This window comes from Babylonia areolata, chromosome 11, assembly GCF_041734735.1.
Source record: "Babylonia areolata isolate BAREFJ2019XMU chromosome 11, ASM4173473v1, whole genome shotgun sequence".
Lineage (NCBI taxonomy): Eukaryota > Metazoa > Mollusca > Gastropoda > Neogastropoda > Buccinidae > Babylonia > Babylonia areolata.
This window is the reverse complement of record NC_134886.1, coordinates 15,315,242-15,334,872: the sequence shown is the minus strand read 5'-3', so window position 1 is coordinate 15,334,872 and position 19,631 is coordinate 15,315,242. Positions and strand designations below refer to the sequence as shown.

The window sequence follows — 19,631 nt, the reverse complement described above, 5'->3', positions numbered from 1 at the left end:
TAGTCCTTTTACGCGTTGAGAACTGTCCATTGGGGCATTGGATTAAGCCTGCAACTGGCGACAGCGGGAATCGCAGGGCTGTAACGACACAGTCAGAAAACCCGCCTGATTCTGATGTTTTTCCCACGTGATCCGTACCACAGGTAGAAAATTGCAGTACTGCGCCCCTCCACACACACACACACACACAAGCGCGGAAGTGGTGCAACAGGTACAAGCCACACCAGTTCAAAATGGCGGACAGGGGCAACAGGAAAGGATGGTGGTGCTCTCGCAGTTTTCCTTGTGTCATCAGCAGACCAATGTGCAGAGCTCGGTGATAGGGGTGGATGACAGGCAGGTCATGTATCTTATGCCGATTTCCATTGTAACAGTCAGTAGCATGGTGGGAGAATTCCTGTGGCGGTGTTCAAAGACGGAGTTTCTTTCCACAAAGGGACGACAAGCTAATGTTGGGAGAAGTTATGAAGGTGAAGACAAAAGGAAAGTACTTGCTTTGTGACAAGGATTTATGTGTAAAAAACAAAAATACGATCTGGATAACAGGGGAGGGGGGGGGGGGGGGGGGGGGGGGGAGGTGCGAGAGAGAGAGAGATCACTTGCACACAGGCGCGCGTGCGTACTCTCTCTTTCTCCCTCTCTCTCTCTCTCCCCCCCCCCACCTCTCTCTCTCTCTCTCTCTATCTCTCCCTCCCTTTCTCTGTCCCCTCTTCCGCTCATTCACCACTGCCTGTGTGTCTGTCTGTGTGTTTGACCTCTGTGCAGGGTCGAAGTTGCAGCAGAAGAATGTCGGAAGTTCTTCTGCAGACACACGTGCATCCACTTTCAAGAACAAACGGCAAAGACTGCAAAATGCCTACTGTTTCCCAGGTTAATAAACATTTCCGAGCAGGTCCCGGCAACTTACATTCACATCACTTTTCCCATGCGGGATTATTCCAAACACCTCTAAATCCCACACCCCTAAATCCGCACCGGTGGCTCAGCCGCCCCACGATCCGTAAGTGATTGGTTAGTGACCAACGTTACCCTCACCAGTCAACTGGTCATAACATATTAATCACTATGCTGTGCTATAACCAAAAGCGAAATCAGGATTCATCACGTCAAGCGGTAAAAAGACGCTTGATTTGTGTCGTCTGCACCCAGTAAAATACCTTGCTTTCTTGCACACTGTGTCGGGAAGTTGAAAGTTGTGTGACCATGGAACTAATTGATTGATATCATAAGATCACAATTGGGCAATTTGTGTGTGTAATTTATTTGAAACTGACTGAATTTTTAGTTCGGTGAAATGATAGCAGTCTTGTCTGGTATAGACATGCAGATACGATTTCAGTTTCGTGATAGCGAAATGGATTTCGCATTTGTTTGTGCAGTCGAAACAAAATGCTGCTGTCTCCAGAGCATAGCATCGTGTCCTCGTTGATTTTGGCCAAAACTTTGATAGTTGGCCGTTTCAGGGGGGAGTATTTTACCTTCTTTTTTTTTCAAACTAATTGTCTGGAGAGGGAGAGTGACCGAGCATCATGGGTTGCGGATCATCCAGATCAAACGAGGTCCACACACAAAAGGACCAGCAGGTAGGTCTGTCTTCTCTATCTAATGGTATGTTGGGAATGTGGTTTTTTATGTTTCTATATGTCCGTCTGTGTCACAATCTGCCTGTTTCGCATGCCTTCTTTCCTGCAGTTGATATTCTCAGTTTACTGTATTTTTACAGTGTTTTAGGTTGTAGAGAATGCACAGTATCAGTATCATTATCAGTAGCTCAAGGAGGCGTCACTGCGTTCGGACAAATCCATATACGCTACACCACATCAGCCAAGCAGATGCCTGACCAGCAGCGTAACCCAACGCGCTTAGTCAGGCCTTGAGAAAAAAAAAAGAAAAAAAGAAATTAAATAAAAAAATTAATGAAAAAAAAAGAAATAGCAAATGGTTTGCAAGTTACACATCTGCATAATGCAACATAGGGCAATACTTTTTCCACTTAACCTGAAAGCCAACTTGAGAAAGACAATATTGTTCAAAAAGGATGGCCGTTTAACATCAATAAGTACACAGGTTTGCGTAACTGGCGTTTTATAGGGGTTGAAATGTGACAACCCAATGACTTTATACAATGAAACCAAACTATACTGGGTAATCTTTTTTTTCGGTTTTGTATTCGCTGCTGAATTCAGGAAGTTGAAAAATTATAGATTACCACAGAAAGCTTACAGAATTCTGGTTCAGACGCATGGTTAAGCTATGAATGGTTAATAAAGGTGCTCAGTATATGAATTTTTTTATTGTTACAGTTTAATTGTATGCAGATGACATGAGGGAACTTTCATGTTCATAGGTTGAATATGTATCAATTGTTCTGTACTGTACGCGGTGTTGTAGTTTATCTGCAAATGGAATTTGATAGCTGAAATTCGTTTTGTCAAATGTTAGGCTCTGTATAGCATCGATCCAATTATATTAGACATAATTCAGATTATCATCAAAATAAAAAGAGTTTGCCCATTACGTAAATTGAGCAACAGGTGAGTTGTTTTTTTGTTTGTTTCTTTGTTTGTTTTTTGTTTTTGTTGTTTTTTTTGGGTTTTTTAGTTGGTTTTTGTTGTTGGTGGGTTTTTTGGGGGGGGTTTTTTGTTTTGTCCAGTTTTAACCCAAATTAACAGGACAATATGTTTCAGTTAAGTTCAATAGATATTCTGTTCAGTTGTCGGCAAGTTTACATATGGCATCTCGAAGTGAAAGAATCGTAAGGATTTTTTCTATGCATTTTTGCAAAGCGTTTCGATTGCAACGTATAATGACCAAGCAATATGCTGAGATGAAGTAATGCAATACATCAAGTGTACTGATATATACCATGTTACCGCTTCACGACGGGCAGTGGCTTTGTAATGATTATGAAGAAACCAACTATCCATCCACCTCTCTCCTCACCTTTTCTGCAGCTCCTCTCTGTCTCTCAAAGGCATGTATACCTACATACAGTCACAATAAAAATCCTTCCTCCCCCCACCTCTCTCTCTCCCTTTTTCTCTCTCTCTCTCTATTTATCTGTCTATCTGTTTATCCGTCTATATATCTATATTTCTCACGGATGAAAAAATGGTGACTGCTGGACCTTTTAAAAGATAGGTGGTGTAAAATCAAAGGTACCTTAAGATGAAGATAAAACGACGTTTCGAGTCTTTGACTCTGTCAAGTGTGGAGGTGCTTGCAGGCCACAGTAGTCTTCAGGAGGGGAGTTCAACTCAATGACTGGAAATTGCAGTTCAGCCCACTGGTTTGATTTTGGAGGAGAGGAGGATGGAGGGTGATGAGGGTGGGGTGCAGGAAAAGAAGGAGACAGGGGGTATGCCAAAGGAGAGGGAAGAGGAAGAAAAGGAGGGGGGGTGGAAGGGAAAGGAAGGGGAAGGGAGTTAAACTGGTGTAACTCTCTGACATTAATTCCTTGAGGTTGTACAGTGCCTTGGCGAGAGATGATTTGGTTTTCCATACACACACAGACACACACACACACACACACACACACACACACACACACACACACACACACACACACACACACACACACAGAGAGAGAGAGAGAATTGGAAATTGGACTTCATTAAGGCCAAAGCCCCATATGAAGGGGCATGAACATAACATACGTTTTAGCAAGGAAGAAAATGGTATATTTTAGCCAGGATATAAACATGAAAACATTAGTGCCGAACTGGTGCAACATGAGCAGTGATTACCAATATTTCACAGTATAACAGTAATACTACGTCACTGGTCATGAGCTAACAATTTCTCTTCTTTTGAATGCTTGGTATAAAAATATAGCAACATTATTTATTTCAAGTTCATTTCTAACAACCAGAAATTATGAAAATTTAAAGTCACCTGGGTTTTTATGATACTTGGCTGGTATAAACTGAAATCTAAGTATTCAGGGGCAGGACAACAGAGTACAAAATGAACCTCGGTCTCAGTGGCATTTCTGCTCAAAGGGCATTTCATCATATTCGCATTGTGTTCTTTGTATCTGAAATTATGTACCGCAATATCTGAAATTCCAGATCGAAATATTGTAAGGTTACATATCTATTTAGATCAGTCAAAAGGTAAGGTTCTATGTTAAGATTGGTTTTAAATTTTCTGTACTCTGTACTCTAAGAATCTATCGCTATCATTAATGTGACTATTCCACTTTTGCCAACCACAATCGACAAGTCTTTGTTTAAACAACTTTTTATTCATTTTTTTTCTGAAAAGAGAGAGCACAAATCATAAACAATCTGGATTAGTGTCAAGTTTATTGAACCCATTGATACATAAATCCCCCGTAATGTGGGTGAACTACACATGGGATTCTGCAATCACGGACTGTGAGTGGGTGGCAAAGTACTGCCGCTGCTACTGCCTCCAATACTATTGCTGTAACTACCGTTGATACTACTGTTGTTGTTGTTGTTTTGTTTTGTTTTTTGCCACTGCTGATATTACTACTGCTGCAGTTACTACTGTTGTTACTGTCCCTGATTGCTGCTACTGTTGCTATTACATCAACTTGCTATTACTACTTCTTGCCGCACAACTACTGCTACTGCTTCCGATACCATTGCTGCTGTTACTGCTGCTTTCGCCACTGTTGCTATCACTATTGCTGCTACTGCTCCATAGATGGTACACATATTTGTATTACTGACTTTGTGTTTTGTGAAGGACTATAACTCTAAAAGTAGGAGGCAAGATTGCACTGGCTCTTAGTGCTGCAGACTTGCCGGCTAGTTGGCCTTTGGGAACCATCCCACCGCCGACTGTACGAAAACCCTCTTGGCCGAGAGAGTGGGGATGTATCCTGTGCAAGACACTCTCCACAATAATCAAATTCTAGCCCACATAGTTGGGACAGCAGTTGCCTCCTCTGCTGCTCTGATGGTCACAGTCGGACCCGATTGACAATCACACAACTTTCCCCACCCAGGCAATGAACCTCCCCGGGTGCTTCCTGGCCACCTACAGGCTGCAGCCTAAATATGAGTATTCGGAGCGGCACGCGGTGTTTGTGGAGGACGTCAAGAAGGTGGAGGGGCTGCCTCCTCCCCAGCCCTCCCACACTTCCAAGGAAGACATCTTCGACCTCAGACACTACAAGGACATTGACAGGAAAGCCGACAAGGTATGTGGTCAGTTTGTCTTCCGTCCGAGGACATTGTATATATTTGTATGTCCGTGTTGTGTTGTTGTTGTTTTTTTGTTTGTTTTTTGTTTTTTTTTTTGTTTTTGGTTTGTGTATGTGTGACTTCTTCTACTAAGATTAAACGAGGCTTCCAGAATAATCCCTGCTTCTGAAATATCCCTTCCTTTGTTAAAGGCTCCTGGAATGTTCTCTTCATTTTTGTTATAGATACACTCGTGGAGTAATCCCTTACGTTACAGGCTCTTGGAATAATGACTGCCTTTATTGTTTCTGGATTGTTCATTCTTCTGTCATATCATCTTGGAATGATTCCTTCCCTTGTTAAAGGCTTCTGGATTAACCCTTTCCGTTCACATTTTCCTTTGACACAGGCTTCTTGAATAATTCCTTTGATAACGTCTCCTGGATTACATCCTTCTCCTGCAACCCCCTCCTTCCCCCATGGAATAATTCTTTTCTGTTTTAAAAGTTCTTGAGGTAAACCCGTCCTTTGTTAAAAGCTGCATCTAGAATGATCCCTTTGTCAACGGATCATCGATGAATCCCACCCCGTGTCAAAGGAACCTGGTATGATCGCTTCCGTTGCTATAAACTCCCCTGCCTTTAGTATAAACTGCTTGAATAAATCCTTCCTTAACTGTTTCTTTTGTGTCAAAGAAAGTGGAGTAGTTCCCTGTGAACTGCCGACGCTGTGACTTCGACAGCCGAACCCGGGTGGGCCATGTGTGAGGGACTCGGAATGAGCTGCGTGGAAGTAATGCCACGTGAAAAACGGCGCAGATGATGGGACAGTAAGAAAGAAACCTGTGGTCATTCCATGCCGTCTCAAAGGCTCCTGGAATAATTCATACCTTTGCAAAAGGCTGGTGGATTAATCCCATTCTTTGCTAAAGGCCCCTGCATTGATCCTTACCTCTGCTAAAATCTTCCGGAACAATTCATTCCTTTGTCAAATACTCCTGTGATTATCACATACTATCCCAAGGGCTCCTGGAAAAATTCGTACCCTTGGGCGTGTACTTATTTTTATCTTAACCCTTTTCTGTTTGTTCATTGCATTATGAAAAGGTGTCATTTAAAAATCCTACCTTTGTTAAAAGCTGATTGAATAATTTATAATTAGGCTCCTTGAATGATCCCTTCCTTCGTTGTAGGCTTCTGGAACAATCCCTTCCTTTCCTATAGGCTCGGGATTGATCCCTGACTCTACAAATAGACTGCTGGAATAATTCCTTTTTATGTATCAAAGACACCTGAAACAATATCTTCAGAGGCCCATGGAATAACTCTTACTCTTGCTAATGACTGCTGGGGTAATTCCTTCATTTTGTCAAAATACACCTGGAATAACTCCTTACTATCTCAAAGGCTTCTGTAAAAACTCTTACCTTTGCTAAAGGCTAATGGTATAATTCCTTCCTTTGTCCAATTCACCTCCTTACTATTTTAAAGGCTCCTTTAAAAATACTCTTACCTTTGCTCAAGGCTGATGGTATAATTCCTTCATTTGTCCAATACACCTTGGTATCTCAAAGGCTCTCGTAAAAACTCTTACCTTTGCTGAAAGCTGATGGTATAATTCCTTCCTTTGTCCAGTACACCTCCTTACTATCTCAAAGGCTCATGTAATAACTTTGACCTTTGCTAAAGGCTGATGCTACAGTTCTTTCCTTTGCTACAGGCTCCGGCCAAACTACTGCGAGAGCCGTACTCGAACCTGGTGAGCTACCTGACGGGGACGGCCAAGACCGACATGGCCAAGATCCGGGCCATCTACCGGTGGATCACCACCCAGAGGCTTGACGCCATCCAGGTGCCAGAGGTGATGCCCCACTCCACCATCCCTCTCCACCAGATCTGGAGGATCAAGAACCGCAAGGGAAACTACGCCCAGCTTGTCAGCATCCTGTGCAGGTGGGTGGGTGGTTGGGTGAGTGGTGTGTTGGCAGGTACATTTGGTTTCAACGTCGACACCTTTTGCGATACGACCGACCTCGATAACCATTCCAACAACACACCATTGATGAAGAGCCAGCAGATGTGTTGTAGCGTATATGGACTAGTCCGCACACTTTGACACCTCCCTGAAACTGAAACTTAAAACCGTTGCAGAGTGGCCAATATTTTCTCTGTGATAATGGAAATATGTCTCTGTAAAATAATCATTGTATTAATCTATTTCATTTTCCTGACCTTGCAGAATGGCCATTATTCTCTGTGTGATAATGAAAGGAAATATCTCCCTGAGTATAAATCTCGATGTCATTATCCGGTCGTTGCAGAATGGCCATCATTCTCTGTTTGATCATGGAAATCTCTCCTTGAATATGAATATCGTGTTAATCTGATTCATTTTCCGGTTGTTGCAGGATGACCAACATTCCCTGTGTGATAACAGAAATATCTCCCAGTATATGTCGTATTAATCTGTTTCATTCTCCCTGTGTGATAACAGAAATATCTCCCAGTGTTGCAGGATGGCCAACATTCCCTGTGTAAAAACAGAAATTTCTCCCTGTATATACCGTGTTAATCTATGTCATTTTCCTGCCGTTCCCTGTATATACCGTGTTAATCTGTGTCAATTTCCTGCCGTTCCCTGTATATACCGTGTTAATCTGTGTCATTTTTCTGCCGTCGCAGAATGGCCAACATTCCCTGTGTGATCATCCACGGGGTGCTGAAGGGGTCCACGTACGACGTGGGGCAGAAGCTGGACCAGAAGGCGCACTACGGCGAGTGGAACGCCGTCCTCATCGACCACCAGTGGAGGTTCCTCAACGCCTACTGGGGCGCATGCGCCATCGGAAGTGAAGGCGGCGACGACTGGATGGAGATCGACGATGGAGGTGAGGGGGGCGGGAGGGATAGAGATGATTGGTATTTTGTTGTTGTCGTTGTTATTTTGTTGTAGTGTTGAGAAGAGTACAGAAGTCATGAGTACAACAATACAAATAAACACAAACCGAGAAAAGGTGTGGCAGTAAACTAAAAATAATAACCTCCCTTTGTGGTCGTGACTGTTACATCCTTGTGCTGGTGGCGGTGAATAGTCACTTGCTGTTTCGTTGATGTTGTGAGAATTTTCTCCATCATCTGAAATTCTCTCCCTTCTCAGGCGAGGACGAGAACGAGCACAAGATGGACACAAAAGCGGAGAAGGAATACGTGTACGTCTGCGACGAGAACTACTTCCTGACGGATCCGAGACAGCTCATCTGTACCCACTTCCCGGCGGCCCAAGAGTGGCAGCTGCTGAACGAGCCCGTCACCATGACCCAGTTTGAGCGCATGACCTTTCTCAAGGACCGCTTCTTCAACCTGGGTATGACAGTCATCTCCCACCCGGAATGCGTCATTCACTCGCAGACAGGGGAGGTGGAGATATCTTTCGGCCTGCCCGAGGAAGAGGCCAGCTACCTCAAGTTCTACTACCTCCTCTTCCTGCAGGAGAGTCAGGCGGCGCAGAGCATCAAGCCTGCCTATGACCGCTACGTCTTCATGCACCGCCCAAGTAAAACCGAGCTCAGCGTTCGGGTCAGATCGCCCACCGCCGGCGTCTTCCGACTGGAGCTGGTCGGCAGAGACGTGCGCGTGACAAACCCCACCTACGACTACGACTGGGTGGTGTTGTACAAAATCAGCTTCCACAAAGCAAAGCACAAGTGCATGCCTTACCCGGACATGCCGACTCTGGGCTGGGGGCCAACGCTGTACATGGAGGACCTGGGTTTAAACCCCCTGACCAACCACACGGGGGAGGTTCGAGCCGGTCAGAGGGGGGACGCAGAGATCGCCTTCACCATCCAGGACGACGACACCCTGATGGCTAAGCCGTCCTTCTTCGGCAAGTTGAGGAAACCCGGGATGAGAGACGAACAGCTGAAGGACCGCCTGGTGCACCGCGTGGAGGACGGGAAAGTCATCTTCAACGTGAAGCTGCCCAAGAGAGGGGAGTACGCGCTGAGTCTGGACGGGGTCAGCAGGAAGGCCCAGGGCAAGTCCCGGAACTTCGCCAACTACATGGTGGTGTCGGAGCAGAGGCACTACCTGGAGCCCTTCCCCCCGGGCTTCGATCAGGGTATCGGCCAGAAGCCGGCCTGTGAGACGTTCGGCCTGGTGGCCGTGTCCCATCCAGGAGGCCTCATCTACACGGACCGCGACGAGGTGCACATCACCTTCCGCAAGACTCGCCCCGTGGCCGTGTCCGCCTCCGTCATCGGCTCCGAGGTCGTGGTATCGGACTCTCGTCGCCTGGTGTCGGAGAGCGGGCTCGGCGACTCCCTGACCTTCACCATTCACCTGCCACGTCGGGGCAGTTATGGGGTCAAGGTCATAGGCAAATCGGAGAGTTCAACGACGTTTGAAAGTGTGTACGATTACATCATCGAGTTCATCCACCCGATCAACGTGGCCGACATCCGAGTGGAGCCGGACGGCAGGGAGATCCTGAAGCCGCTCAGGAACCGGAGTGTGCCCAAGGCCCCCACTCCGTCCATTGCTTCGTCCATTGGGGAAGGTACTGTCTGTCTGTCTGTCTGTCTCCCTCTCCCTCTCTCTCTCTCTCCCTCTCTCTCCCTCAGCCTGTTGTTTTTCTGGTTGCCTGGCATGTCTGATGAAAGAGAAACATGACAAAGAAACTGATTTAAAAAATCAAAGAAAGAATAATGAAAAGAGATGGGAAGAATATTAGAATATCCGTTAAGCATTTATCATGCAGAATGTAACCTTCCATCGAAGAGACTAAATACTCTGAACATTGGTCAGCACATGTGACACCAATCAGAATTTCGTTGCGTCCGTTCTGAACAAATATTCAAAAGTTAACATATGTTTGAATCAGAAATTAATATGGAAAACTTGAAATGGGCAGTTCTTTAAACGCGGTGCATATCGAAGTGCTCCGAAAACTAAATATGTTTTCTGTTCAAAGTCCACACCCGATAACCACAAAGAAGGTTGAGAGTTTCGCGACCGTCTTGTACCTTCATACAGTAGGTCCTGGAAAAAATCATATTAGTCAGGACACGTGTAACGTTGCTGTTCACATACACACCGTGCACGTCTGTGAGTTCAAAAAGTTCTTCCCTTGTCCTTCGGTAGGCGGCTCAAAAATTCTTGGCCAGGTAAGTGAAAGCAGCTTTGTTCGGCCTTCTGAGGCGGAACTGGTGCGATTTCACAGAGGCTTGTGGGTGTAGGAACGTATAACATATTACACAGTGCGTGTGTGTGTGTGTGTGTGTGAACTTGACCCGTGGGCCATACTCTGTTAAATCTTCACAAAGCTGTTCCGCTTCACTGCTGTAGCGACTGAGTCGGTTTCTCAACAGTTTGGGTTTTTGGACGCAGTGCATGGGAAAGTTCTGCGATCCATGTGAATTCATTACCGTCAGTTCAGTTTAGTTCACGTGCGGTACTGCTGTACTGCGTCATTGACCGTACGGAAAGGCCTGCACATCAGGCAGAAACAACGGATGAAAACATAACGCTTGTTGTGTGTCTTTTTTGATAGTTGTTGCTCACACACACACACACACACACACACACACACACACACACACACACACACACACACACACACACAGATTGATAGAGATATCCTTATTACTCAACCTTATGATCTCAATTACTGTGTATTAAATTTCGCAGATTAAACCAGCATATGCAGCTAACATAGTGCAAGGGACGCGGGGTGGGAGGTGGGCAGAGAGAAGGAGACATGAAGGATGGATGGGGGAAAGGGGGGGGAAGGGACGGAGAAAGGAAAATGGTCAGCATGTGAGGCGCGTCATGCAACGGTCGTCTCACGCTGTGAAAAGCTCATCAGGTTTGTATCCAGCTGCAGGCTTCCAACTCAAGTTCAAGTTTGTTTTTTGTTGTTGTTATGTGTGTGGGTTTTTTTTTCCAGTGCCTTGGTCTTGGTGTTATGAGTTTTCCTTGTTCGAGGGGGCGGAGTCCTTGATGTCTGTCCGAGTGTGAGGTCCATCTGGCTGGCGTTCTAAGGACACCTCAAAAAGAATTGCAACCCCTTAAAAACGAAAATCAGCTTCCCGTGATATAGGCAAGAACCGCTCATACATGAGGAAAATGCGGCTTCTCGAAGACGAGGAAAATAAATCATAGAAAACATAATGTGCAGTAAAACGAAGTAATTGACTTGATCTTTTTACCAATCTTTTAACAAGGGCTACTGGCAAAGAAATTGAAAGATTACACCCCTACCTCCACCCTACCCACCACCCCAAAAATCTCAAGATTAATCACCTGACACCGCCCGCGCGCCGGTTATATGTCCATCTAAAAAAACACGATCTCCTACATCAGCATTGTTATATAAAAAAAAATATTAAAGAAAAAAGGAAAAAAAAACTGTGCTGATCAATAATAACAAAAATGTTGATGTAGATTTTCCCTCCCGTCCCCATGGCAGGAGCCCGTGGCCTTTGCACACAAAAAAAGTATACATACATATACATACACGCATCAAGTACACTGTACACAAACACGCTTGTGTGTGCACACAAACATGCAAACAAACACACACGACCAGCAGAGGGTCAAGAAGCACATCAGTGAATAGGGACGTTAGGCAGAACGGAAGAGGTTTGTCCAATTTGTTCCCACAGATAGTCACAGGTGAAAATACCATTATCTGTGGCCAGATCAACATTGGAATCACGAAGCGTTTTTACGATTTTGTCTGCACAGCTGTCATACGAAGCTGCTGTCATGACAAATGAACGTTGCCTCCAAAAACTTCGTGTATGCAACAGGTTATTTTTTGATGCATTGAGTGGGGAGTTTGAAACACGGGTTTCATTGTGTGTGTGTGTGTGTGTGTGTGTGTGTGTGTGTGTGTGTGTGTGTGAGAGAGAGAGAGAGAGAGAGAGAGAATCTTTGTGGGTGAACGCGCGCGCGTGTCTGGGTTTTCGTGTTTGTTCGCGTGTTTGCGCGCGCGCGCGCGTGTACATTTGTATGCGTCCGCTGATTTTTAATGCAGTGTGTGTGTGAGAGATATTCAGTTCAGCGTCTATTCGCTTGAAGTGTTATTAGACGGAGTTGTGTGTGTGTGTGTGTGTGTGTGTGTGTGTGTGAGTGTGTGTGTGTGTGTGTGTGTGTGTGTGTGTGTGTGGTTCCAGAGTCCAAGGAGGACGAGATCCGGCGCCGTGTGGACGTGGCCATCGAGGCAGAGGACGAGGAGGAGCTGGTGAGTGCCGGGGAGGAGCTGCTACAGCTGGGCACGGAGAGGGCCTTCACTGAGAAAGCACGTGTCGACCACGAGCTTAGCATCCTCACCATGAAGAAAGGTGCTGTCCTGTCCTGTCCTGCCCAGTCCTGTCCTGTCCTGTCCTGTCCTGTCCTGTCCTGTCCTGTCCTGCCCTGCCCTGTCCTGTGCTGTGCTGTCTTGTCCTGTCCTGTCCTGTGCTGTCATGTCCTGCCCTGCCCTGCCCTGCCCTGCCCTGTCCTGTCCTGTCCTGTCCTGTCCTGTGCTGTGCTGTGCTGTGCTGTGCTGTCCTGTCCTGTCCTGTCCTGTCCTGTGCTGTGCTGTGCTGTCTTGTCTTGTCCTGTCCTGTCCTGTGCTGTCATGTCCTGCCCTGCCCTGCCCTGCCCTGCCCTGCCCTGCCCTGTCCTGTCTTGTCCTGTCCTGTCCTGTGCTGTCATGTCCTGCCCTGCCCTGCCCTGCCCTGTCCTGTCCTGTCCTGTGCTGTGCTGTGCTGTGCTGTGCTGTTATGTCATGTCATGTTCTGCCTTGTCATGTCATGTCATGTGCTGTCATGGCCTGTCTTGTGCTGTTCTTTCCTGTCCTGTCGTGTCATGTCGGCCTCTTAATGTGTTTGTGTGTTTCAAGAGTATTGGGTAATAAGCAGTGGTGCGCACGAAAAGATTTTCCCGTATTTTTCGACATTGGCGCAATGAAAAAACAAAACAACATCTTTTATCTTTGTCAGTCAGTTGTCTTTATCAGTTAGTTACCCTCTGAACAGTTCCTTGGAGGATGTTTTCAGCAAGGGCATTGGATTCGTTGTGTTAATTGATATCAATTATGTCCGTGGGTGCAGATCTGATCGGGGCAGAACTTGCCCGGGACCTGAGGAAGCTGAACCACTTGATCTCGCTGTGCAAGGAGCGGGGCTATGACAAGAGGATGCCTGCTGAAATGAGACACGCCAGACAGGTCCAGGTGAGGAAAGGGGGGGGGGGTGTGTGCTAAATTCATGAAGAAGGATGTGGGGAGGAAGCACACACACACACACACACACGTGTGTATGCATGCAAGTATGCTTGCACGCACATACGGGTGTACGGACACGCATGCACACCATCACGAACATGCACATATAAAACGCATGCAAGCATACACACACACTCGCGCACGCACACACACACGAACGCACCCGAACACACACACACACACACACACACACACACACACACACACACACACACACACATACACACGCACACATCCTTTAATTGTCATTGCCCACGCATATTGAGCTATCAACGTGAGGTCGTCAAAAGACCACACACCAGAGGAGAACCTGCATTGTCGCTGAATAATTTGCCATCCTACGTCACTGCTGAGGGAGAAGTCGGCGTTTGGTCGCCGAGAGGACACACACTAGAGGAGACCCTGCACTGTCGCTGAATAATTTTCCATACTTTGCGAATGCCCAGGGAGCAGTCTGTGTCAGGCCGTTAAGAGGACACACACCAGAGGAGACCCTGCGCCGCCGCTGATTGAACTTTAACCATCTCTTGTGACTTCCACAGGAGCGGCTGCAGCTGCTGGAACGGCTGATGCACGAGGTGAGGAACCTGGATCAGCTGACCATCACAGAGATCCGCCACTACTCCCACCCCCCCGTCATCGTCCACCACGTGATGATGGCCACCCTGCTGCTGCTGGGTCACTTCGACGATGAGACCAAGGTATGGGGTAACAAGGGTTAAATGGAGACCGAAGTATGGGGTAATAAGGGTTAAATGGAGACCAAAGTATGGGGTAATAAGGGTTAAATGGAGACCAAAGTATGGGGTAATAAGGGTTAAATGGAGACCAAAGTATGGGGTAATAAGGGTTAAATGGAGACCGAAGTATAGGGTAATAAGGGTGAAATGGAGGCCAAGGTATGGGGTAATAAGGGTTAAATGGAGACCGAAGTATAGGGTAATAAGGGTTAAATGGAGGCCAAGGTATGGGACAAAAATGGTTAATGGAAACCAAGGTACTTGGCAGCAAGGGTTAAATGGAGACCAAGGAATGGAGTGATAAGGGAAAAAGACCAGGAGACCAGGGTATGGAATAACAAGGGTTAAATGGAGACCACGGTGCGGAGCAGTAAAGGGATGCCAAGCTATGGAGTAATAAGGGTCAAAAGCTATGAGACCAGGGTATGGGATAATAAGGGTTAAACTCTAAGAGTTAAACTTAGATACGGGATGATAAGGGTTAAATGCTAGGAGATCAACGTACAGGGAAGTAACGGTTAAAGGGAGACCAAGGTATGGAACAATAATATGGGTTAAACGCACTGAGATCAAAGTATGGGGCAATAAAGTTTAGGGAGACTAGAAAGAGCGTGCTGAGAGAAAAGAATTGACCACAAACAGTACCAATGATGAGCAAGGCAGAAAACGAGAGACGGCTGATTTGATACTCACAAGGTGTTCAGGGTTACACAATGGGCAAGAGTGCTACAGTATCGAGGGGAACAGGTCGGACACCACCGGGCCAAGCTACACGGTTGAAAGGGTTACACACCAGGACACGGAAGTTTGGAGCGACAGTTTTAGTCTGTAAACATTAGAGCTCATTTCCCAACATTTATAATTAAGTGACGATGATGATGCGTGCATGTTTTGTGATTGCAAATGGCTCTCAGATGTGAGCACTACATGAATATACTACCATTGTTGTTGTTACTGTTGTTGTTGTTGTTTTGTGGTTGTTGCTGTCGTTGTTTTGTTGTTGTTCTTCTTCTTTCATTGTCATCATCATCATCATCATCGTTATCATCTTCATTATCGGCAGTAGTAGTAGGAGGAGGAAGAGTCAGTATAATCATCATCGTCATCATCATCATCGTTATCATCATCATTAGCAGTTGTAGTAGTTGGAAGAGGAGGAGGAGGAGTCAGTATAATCACCATCATCATCATCATCATCATTGTTATCATCATCATCGTTATCATCATCATTATCAGTAGTAGTAGTAGGAGGAGGAGGAGGAGTCAGTATAATCATCATCATCAACGTCATCATCATCATCGTTATCATCATCATTATCAGTAGTAGTAGTGCAAGGAGAAGGAGGAGTCGTAGTTTAATCACCATCATCACCACCACCACCATCATCACCACCATCATCACCATCATCATCACCGTCATCACCATCACCACCACCACCATCATCACCACCACCATCATCATCACCATCATCACCACCATCATCATCACCACCACCATCATCATCATCATCACCACCACCACCATCATCATCATCATCACCACCATCATCATCACTATCATCATCACCACCACCATCATCATCACCACCATCATCATTATCGCCACCATCATCACCACCACCATCATCATCATCATCACCACCATCATCATCATCATCATCACCACCACCACCATCATCATCATCATCACCACCACCATCATCACTATCATCATCACCACCACCATCATCATCACCACCACCATCATTATCACCACCATCATCACCACCACCATCATCACCACCACCATCATCATCATCATCATCCACCATCATCACCACCACCACCATCACCACCATCATCATCACCATCATCATCACCATCATCACCACCATCATCACATCCATCATCATCACCACCATCACCACCATCATCATCACCACCACCACCATCATCATCACCACCATCATCATCACCACCATCATCATCACCACCATCACCACCATCATCATCATCACCACCACCATCATCATCACCACCACCATCATCATCACCACCACCATCATCACCACCATCATCACCACCATCACCACCACCATCATCATCACCACCGCCATCATCACCACCATCACCACAACCATCATCATCACCATCATCACCACCACCACCATCATCACCACCATCATCATCATCACCATCATCACACCCATCATCATCACCACCACCACCATCATCATCACCATCATCACCACCACCACCATCATCATCATCATCATCACCACCATCACCACCACCATCATCATCACCACCATCATCACCACAACCATCATCATCACCCTCATCACACCCACCATCATCATCACCACCACCACCACCATCATCTTCACCACCATCATCATCACCATCATCATCACCACCACCATCATCATCACCACCACCATCATCACCACCATCATCATCACCACCACCATCATCATCTTCACCACCACCATCATCACCACCATCACCATCATCATCACCACCGCCATCATCACCACAACCATCATCATCACCACCATCATCACCACCACCATCATCACCACCATCACCATCATCACCACCATCACCACCACCATCATCATCACCACCACCATCATCACCACCACCATCATCATCACCATCATCATCACCATCATCATCATCATCACCACCATCATCATCTTCACCACCACCATCATCACCACCATCACCACCATCACCACTACCATCATCATCATCACCACCATCATCATCATCATCATCATCATCACCACCACCATCATCACCACCATCATCACCACCATCATCATCATCACCACCATCACCACCACCACCATCATCACCACCATCATCACCACCATCACCATCACCACCACCATCATCACCCTGTCCCCGTGTGGCACAGGACTGGTCACGGGTGCTGGCCATCATCGGGCGGACTGGGCGGCAGGCCCTCAAGAAGCGCTGCGAGCAGCTGGCCTTGGACAAGGTGGCTCTGGACGTGGCCCTGGGTGCCCGACAGCTGCTCAGGGACGTCTCCCTGGAACAGGTCCGCAAGGTCTCTGTGGGCGCCGCCACCTTCTACCTGTGGGTGAGTGTTCTCACCTCAGACATGACGGATGGTTTCTTCGTTGGCGTTCTAAGGTTCTCTGAGTCTGGATACACACAGAAGAAAGTTCCCTGACCCGGGGTGAAATGTTTTGAAACTTACTTGCTATCTCAAAGATTTCACACCAGCTTCTCAACAGAGAGCAGATGCAGGAATGTGTGAAACCACTGAAATATACAAGTCAGTTTAAATTTTTTTTTTTTTTTTTTGCCGGTTCTATTCTGAGTTTGGAAACTTTCTTCTGCGTGATCTCTACAGGATGGTTTCTCTTTCACTGACTCTGAATGTCTCCATTGTCGTTGACCTCCTGAAACAAATCAACTTTCAGGCAGGGTTCAATCTTGGGGCCATTTTTCTTTACACTATACACCTAACCATTGTCAGATGCAGTATCCACAGACGAGCATGCTTTCCAAATAGGCCTACATGATGGTGACACTGAACTGCCGAGAAATGCCCAACCAGATGAGTTTTGTTCTTCAGACAAACGCCAGTTCTGCATTGAAGATATTTCTCACTGAATTCATACCGAACTGTTAATGGAGTCCCCCGTCGGACCGACGGATGAGTAGGCAGGCAGGCTTATCTGTCGGTGTGTGTCCTCATATGGGAGAAGAGGCCGAACTATAACAACCTAAACCGAAGTTAAGCCCATGACAGTCAGTGGTCCGCGGTAAAAATTGGTGGTTGCTGTATTGCGTGTAAGACACCTGTAAATAAATACAAAACTTGATCAAACTCTGTACACGCACGTGCATGTTGCCAGTGTCTGCCGCGCATATCAGAAAGTGAGAAAGTTGTCTCACATGCAGCTAAGGGACCTATCTCTCTGTGCCGACGGAAAGTTTGGGGATGGGCAGGGGGAGCATCAAGGGGAATAACTGGTCAGTCTATGAAGTTTATTTTCAAATATGAGTTATTTCCCGTACACCATCAAGCTTCGCCACTATCACAGCTGATCGGCGGAGCGAACTGTCCCATTCTCTCTCTTCTCCTTTCCACTCCTCGACTTCTTACTGTCAGACGTCTCGGAAACAACAGCTGGTATCTTAAAAATATAGGCAATCCTCTCGAGGTTCATTTTTTAAGATACGTTAACTTAACAGGACCTATTTCAGTGTGTATGGTAGTAGTCCGAGGAGGCGGTTCATCAGAACAGTGTCTGTTCACATTTTGACTGTTGTATTGTATTGTATTGTATTGTATTGTATTGTATTGTATTGTATTATTCGTTTTTGTTTTGTTTCACTTTTTATCTCAAACACACGGCAAGCATGCGCGCGTAGAGAGAGAGAGAGAGAGAGAGAGAGAGAGCGCATTAAATCACGGCTGTGTCCACTGAGCAGACACATCTTGTTCCCACACTTTCAGAGGCGACTTGAGAAGGGGGAGTGGAGTGTTGGCACAGTAACAGACAGATGAATAGAATAGAAAGGGGGGAAGAGATGGGGAAGAGGAAGAGAGAGGGGGGAGAGAGATTTTGGATGGGAGGGCAGAGAAATGGACAATGGACGTAGACTTCTTGCCAGTTATTTATCTCCTTCTTCTTCTCCTCCTCCCCCCCCCCCCCCCCCCCCTTCTTTTACTTCTTCTTCCTCATCCTACTCCTACTTCCTTGGAAAAAACAACATAATTATGTGGAAATGACCCAGGCCTTCAAAGTCTTACTTTTACCAGTTGACCATTAATTTTTGCCATAACAATCCAAAACCTTCCACAACAAAATGTACATGTATTCCGTGACACAAGAGTTAAAGCGTTACTGGAGATTAATAAATAATGAAGCCAGGAGACCAAATGATTAACAAATAGTAATTATACCGATCATTGTCCATATGTTCTGTGTGGCTTGTTCAGTGTGTGGCAATGCCAGTCTTGAATAAAAACTAATTTGTGTGTGCACATATCAAATGATCGGTATAAGGACAGGCCCGGCGCTTCCTTTTTTGAGGAAGTGTGGGGGGTTGTTCCAATGTACCTTTTCTTTACATGTGTGCTAGCTGAATCGGTAGCGGAAGCAACATTGACTTGAAGTTGTGTACCATGTGAATGGAGAGAGTTACCACCCATTACTGTTGGTTACTGGAGACGCTGGCTGTTGTTGCAGACGAAAGGCATCGTGGAGGAAGTGGAGACACGCTTTGCAGAAGAGGTGGACCACACCCGTCCCCGCACCAGTCAGACCAAGACACGTGGCGGCCGTCACCGGCAGCACACCGGTCTGGAACACTTGTAGACCTCAGCCTGGAACTACACAGACACTGTGACATGCTGGGCCCTAGGACACAATGCAGACTGTCTGGGACGTGTGTAGACCTCAGCCTGGAACTACACAGGCAGTGTGACAGGCTGCTGGGA

At 46.3% G+C, this 19,631-nt stretch overlaps 1 protein-coding gene across 1 annotated transcript; it reads left to right on the top strand.

Moving 5' to 3' along the window:
* The first annotated feature begins 259 nt into the window (after positions 1-259).
* Positions 260-19,509, top strand: LOC143287148 (uncharacterized). The gene is made up of 10 exons (XM_076595092.1): positions 260-340; positions 4,979-5,173; positions 6,876-7,108; positions 7,838-8,043; positions 8,313-9,713; positions 12,334-12,501; positions 13,255-13,376; positions 13,970-14,128; positions 17,070-17,255; positions 19,381-19,509. The coding sequence occupies exons 1-10, from the start codon at positions 260-262 to the stop codon at positions 19,507-19,509; spliced, it is 2,880 nt and encodes a 959-aa protein (XP_076451207.1).
* Positions 19,510-19,631: the final 122 nt, after the last annotated feature.

What these genes read in the sequence shown, in the direction of transcription:
- LOC143287148 (XM_076595092.1), top strand. Translation starts at nt 260, where the DNA reads ATGGTGGTGCTCTCGCAGTTTTCCTTGTGTCATCAGCAGACCAATGTG. An exon ending in CTTGTCAGCATCCTGTGCAG is followed by an intron (nt 7,109 to 7,837) that starts GTGGGTGGGTGG and finishes CTGCCGTCGCAG; the next exon opens with AATGGCCAACATTCCCTGTG. An exon ending in GACACGCCAGACAGGTCCAG is followed by an intron (nt 13,377 to 13,969) that starts GTGAGGAAAGGG and finishes TGACTTCCACAG; the next exon opens with GAGCGGCTGCAGCTGCTGGA.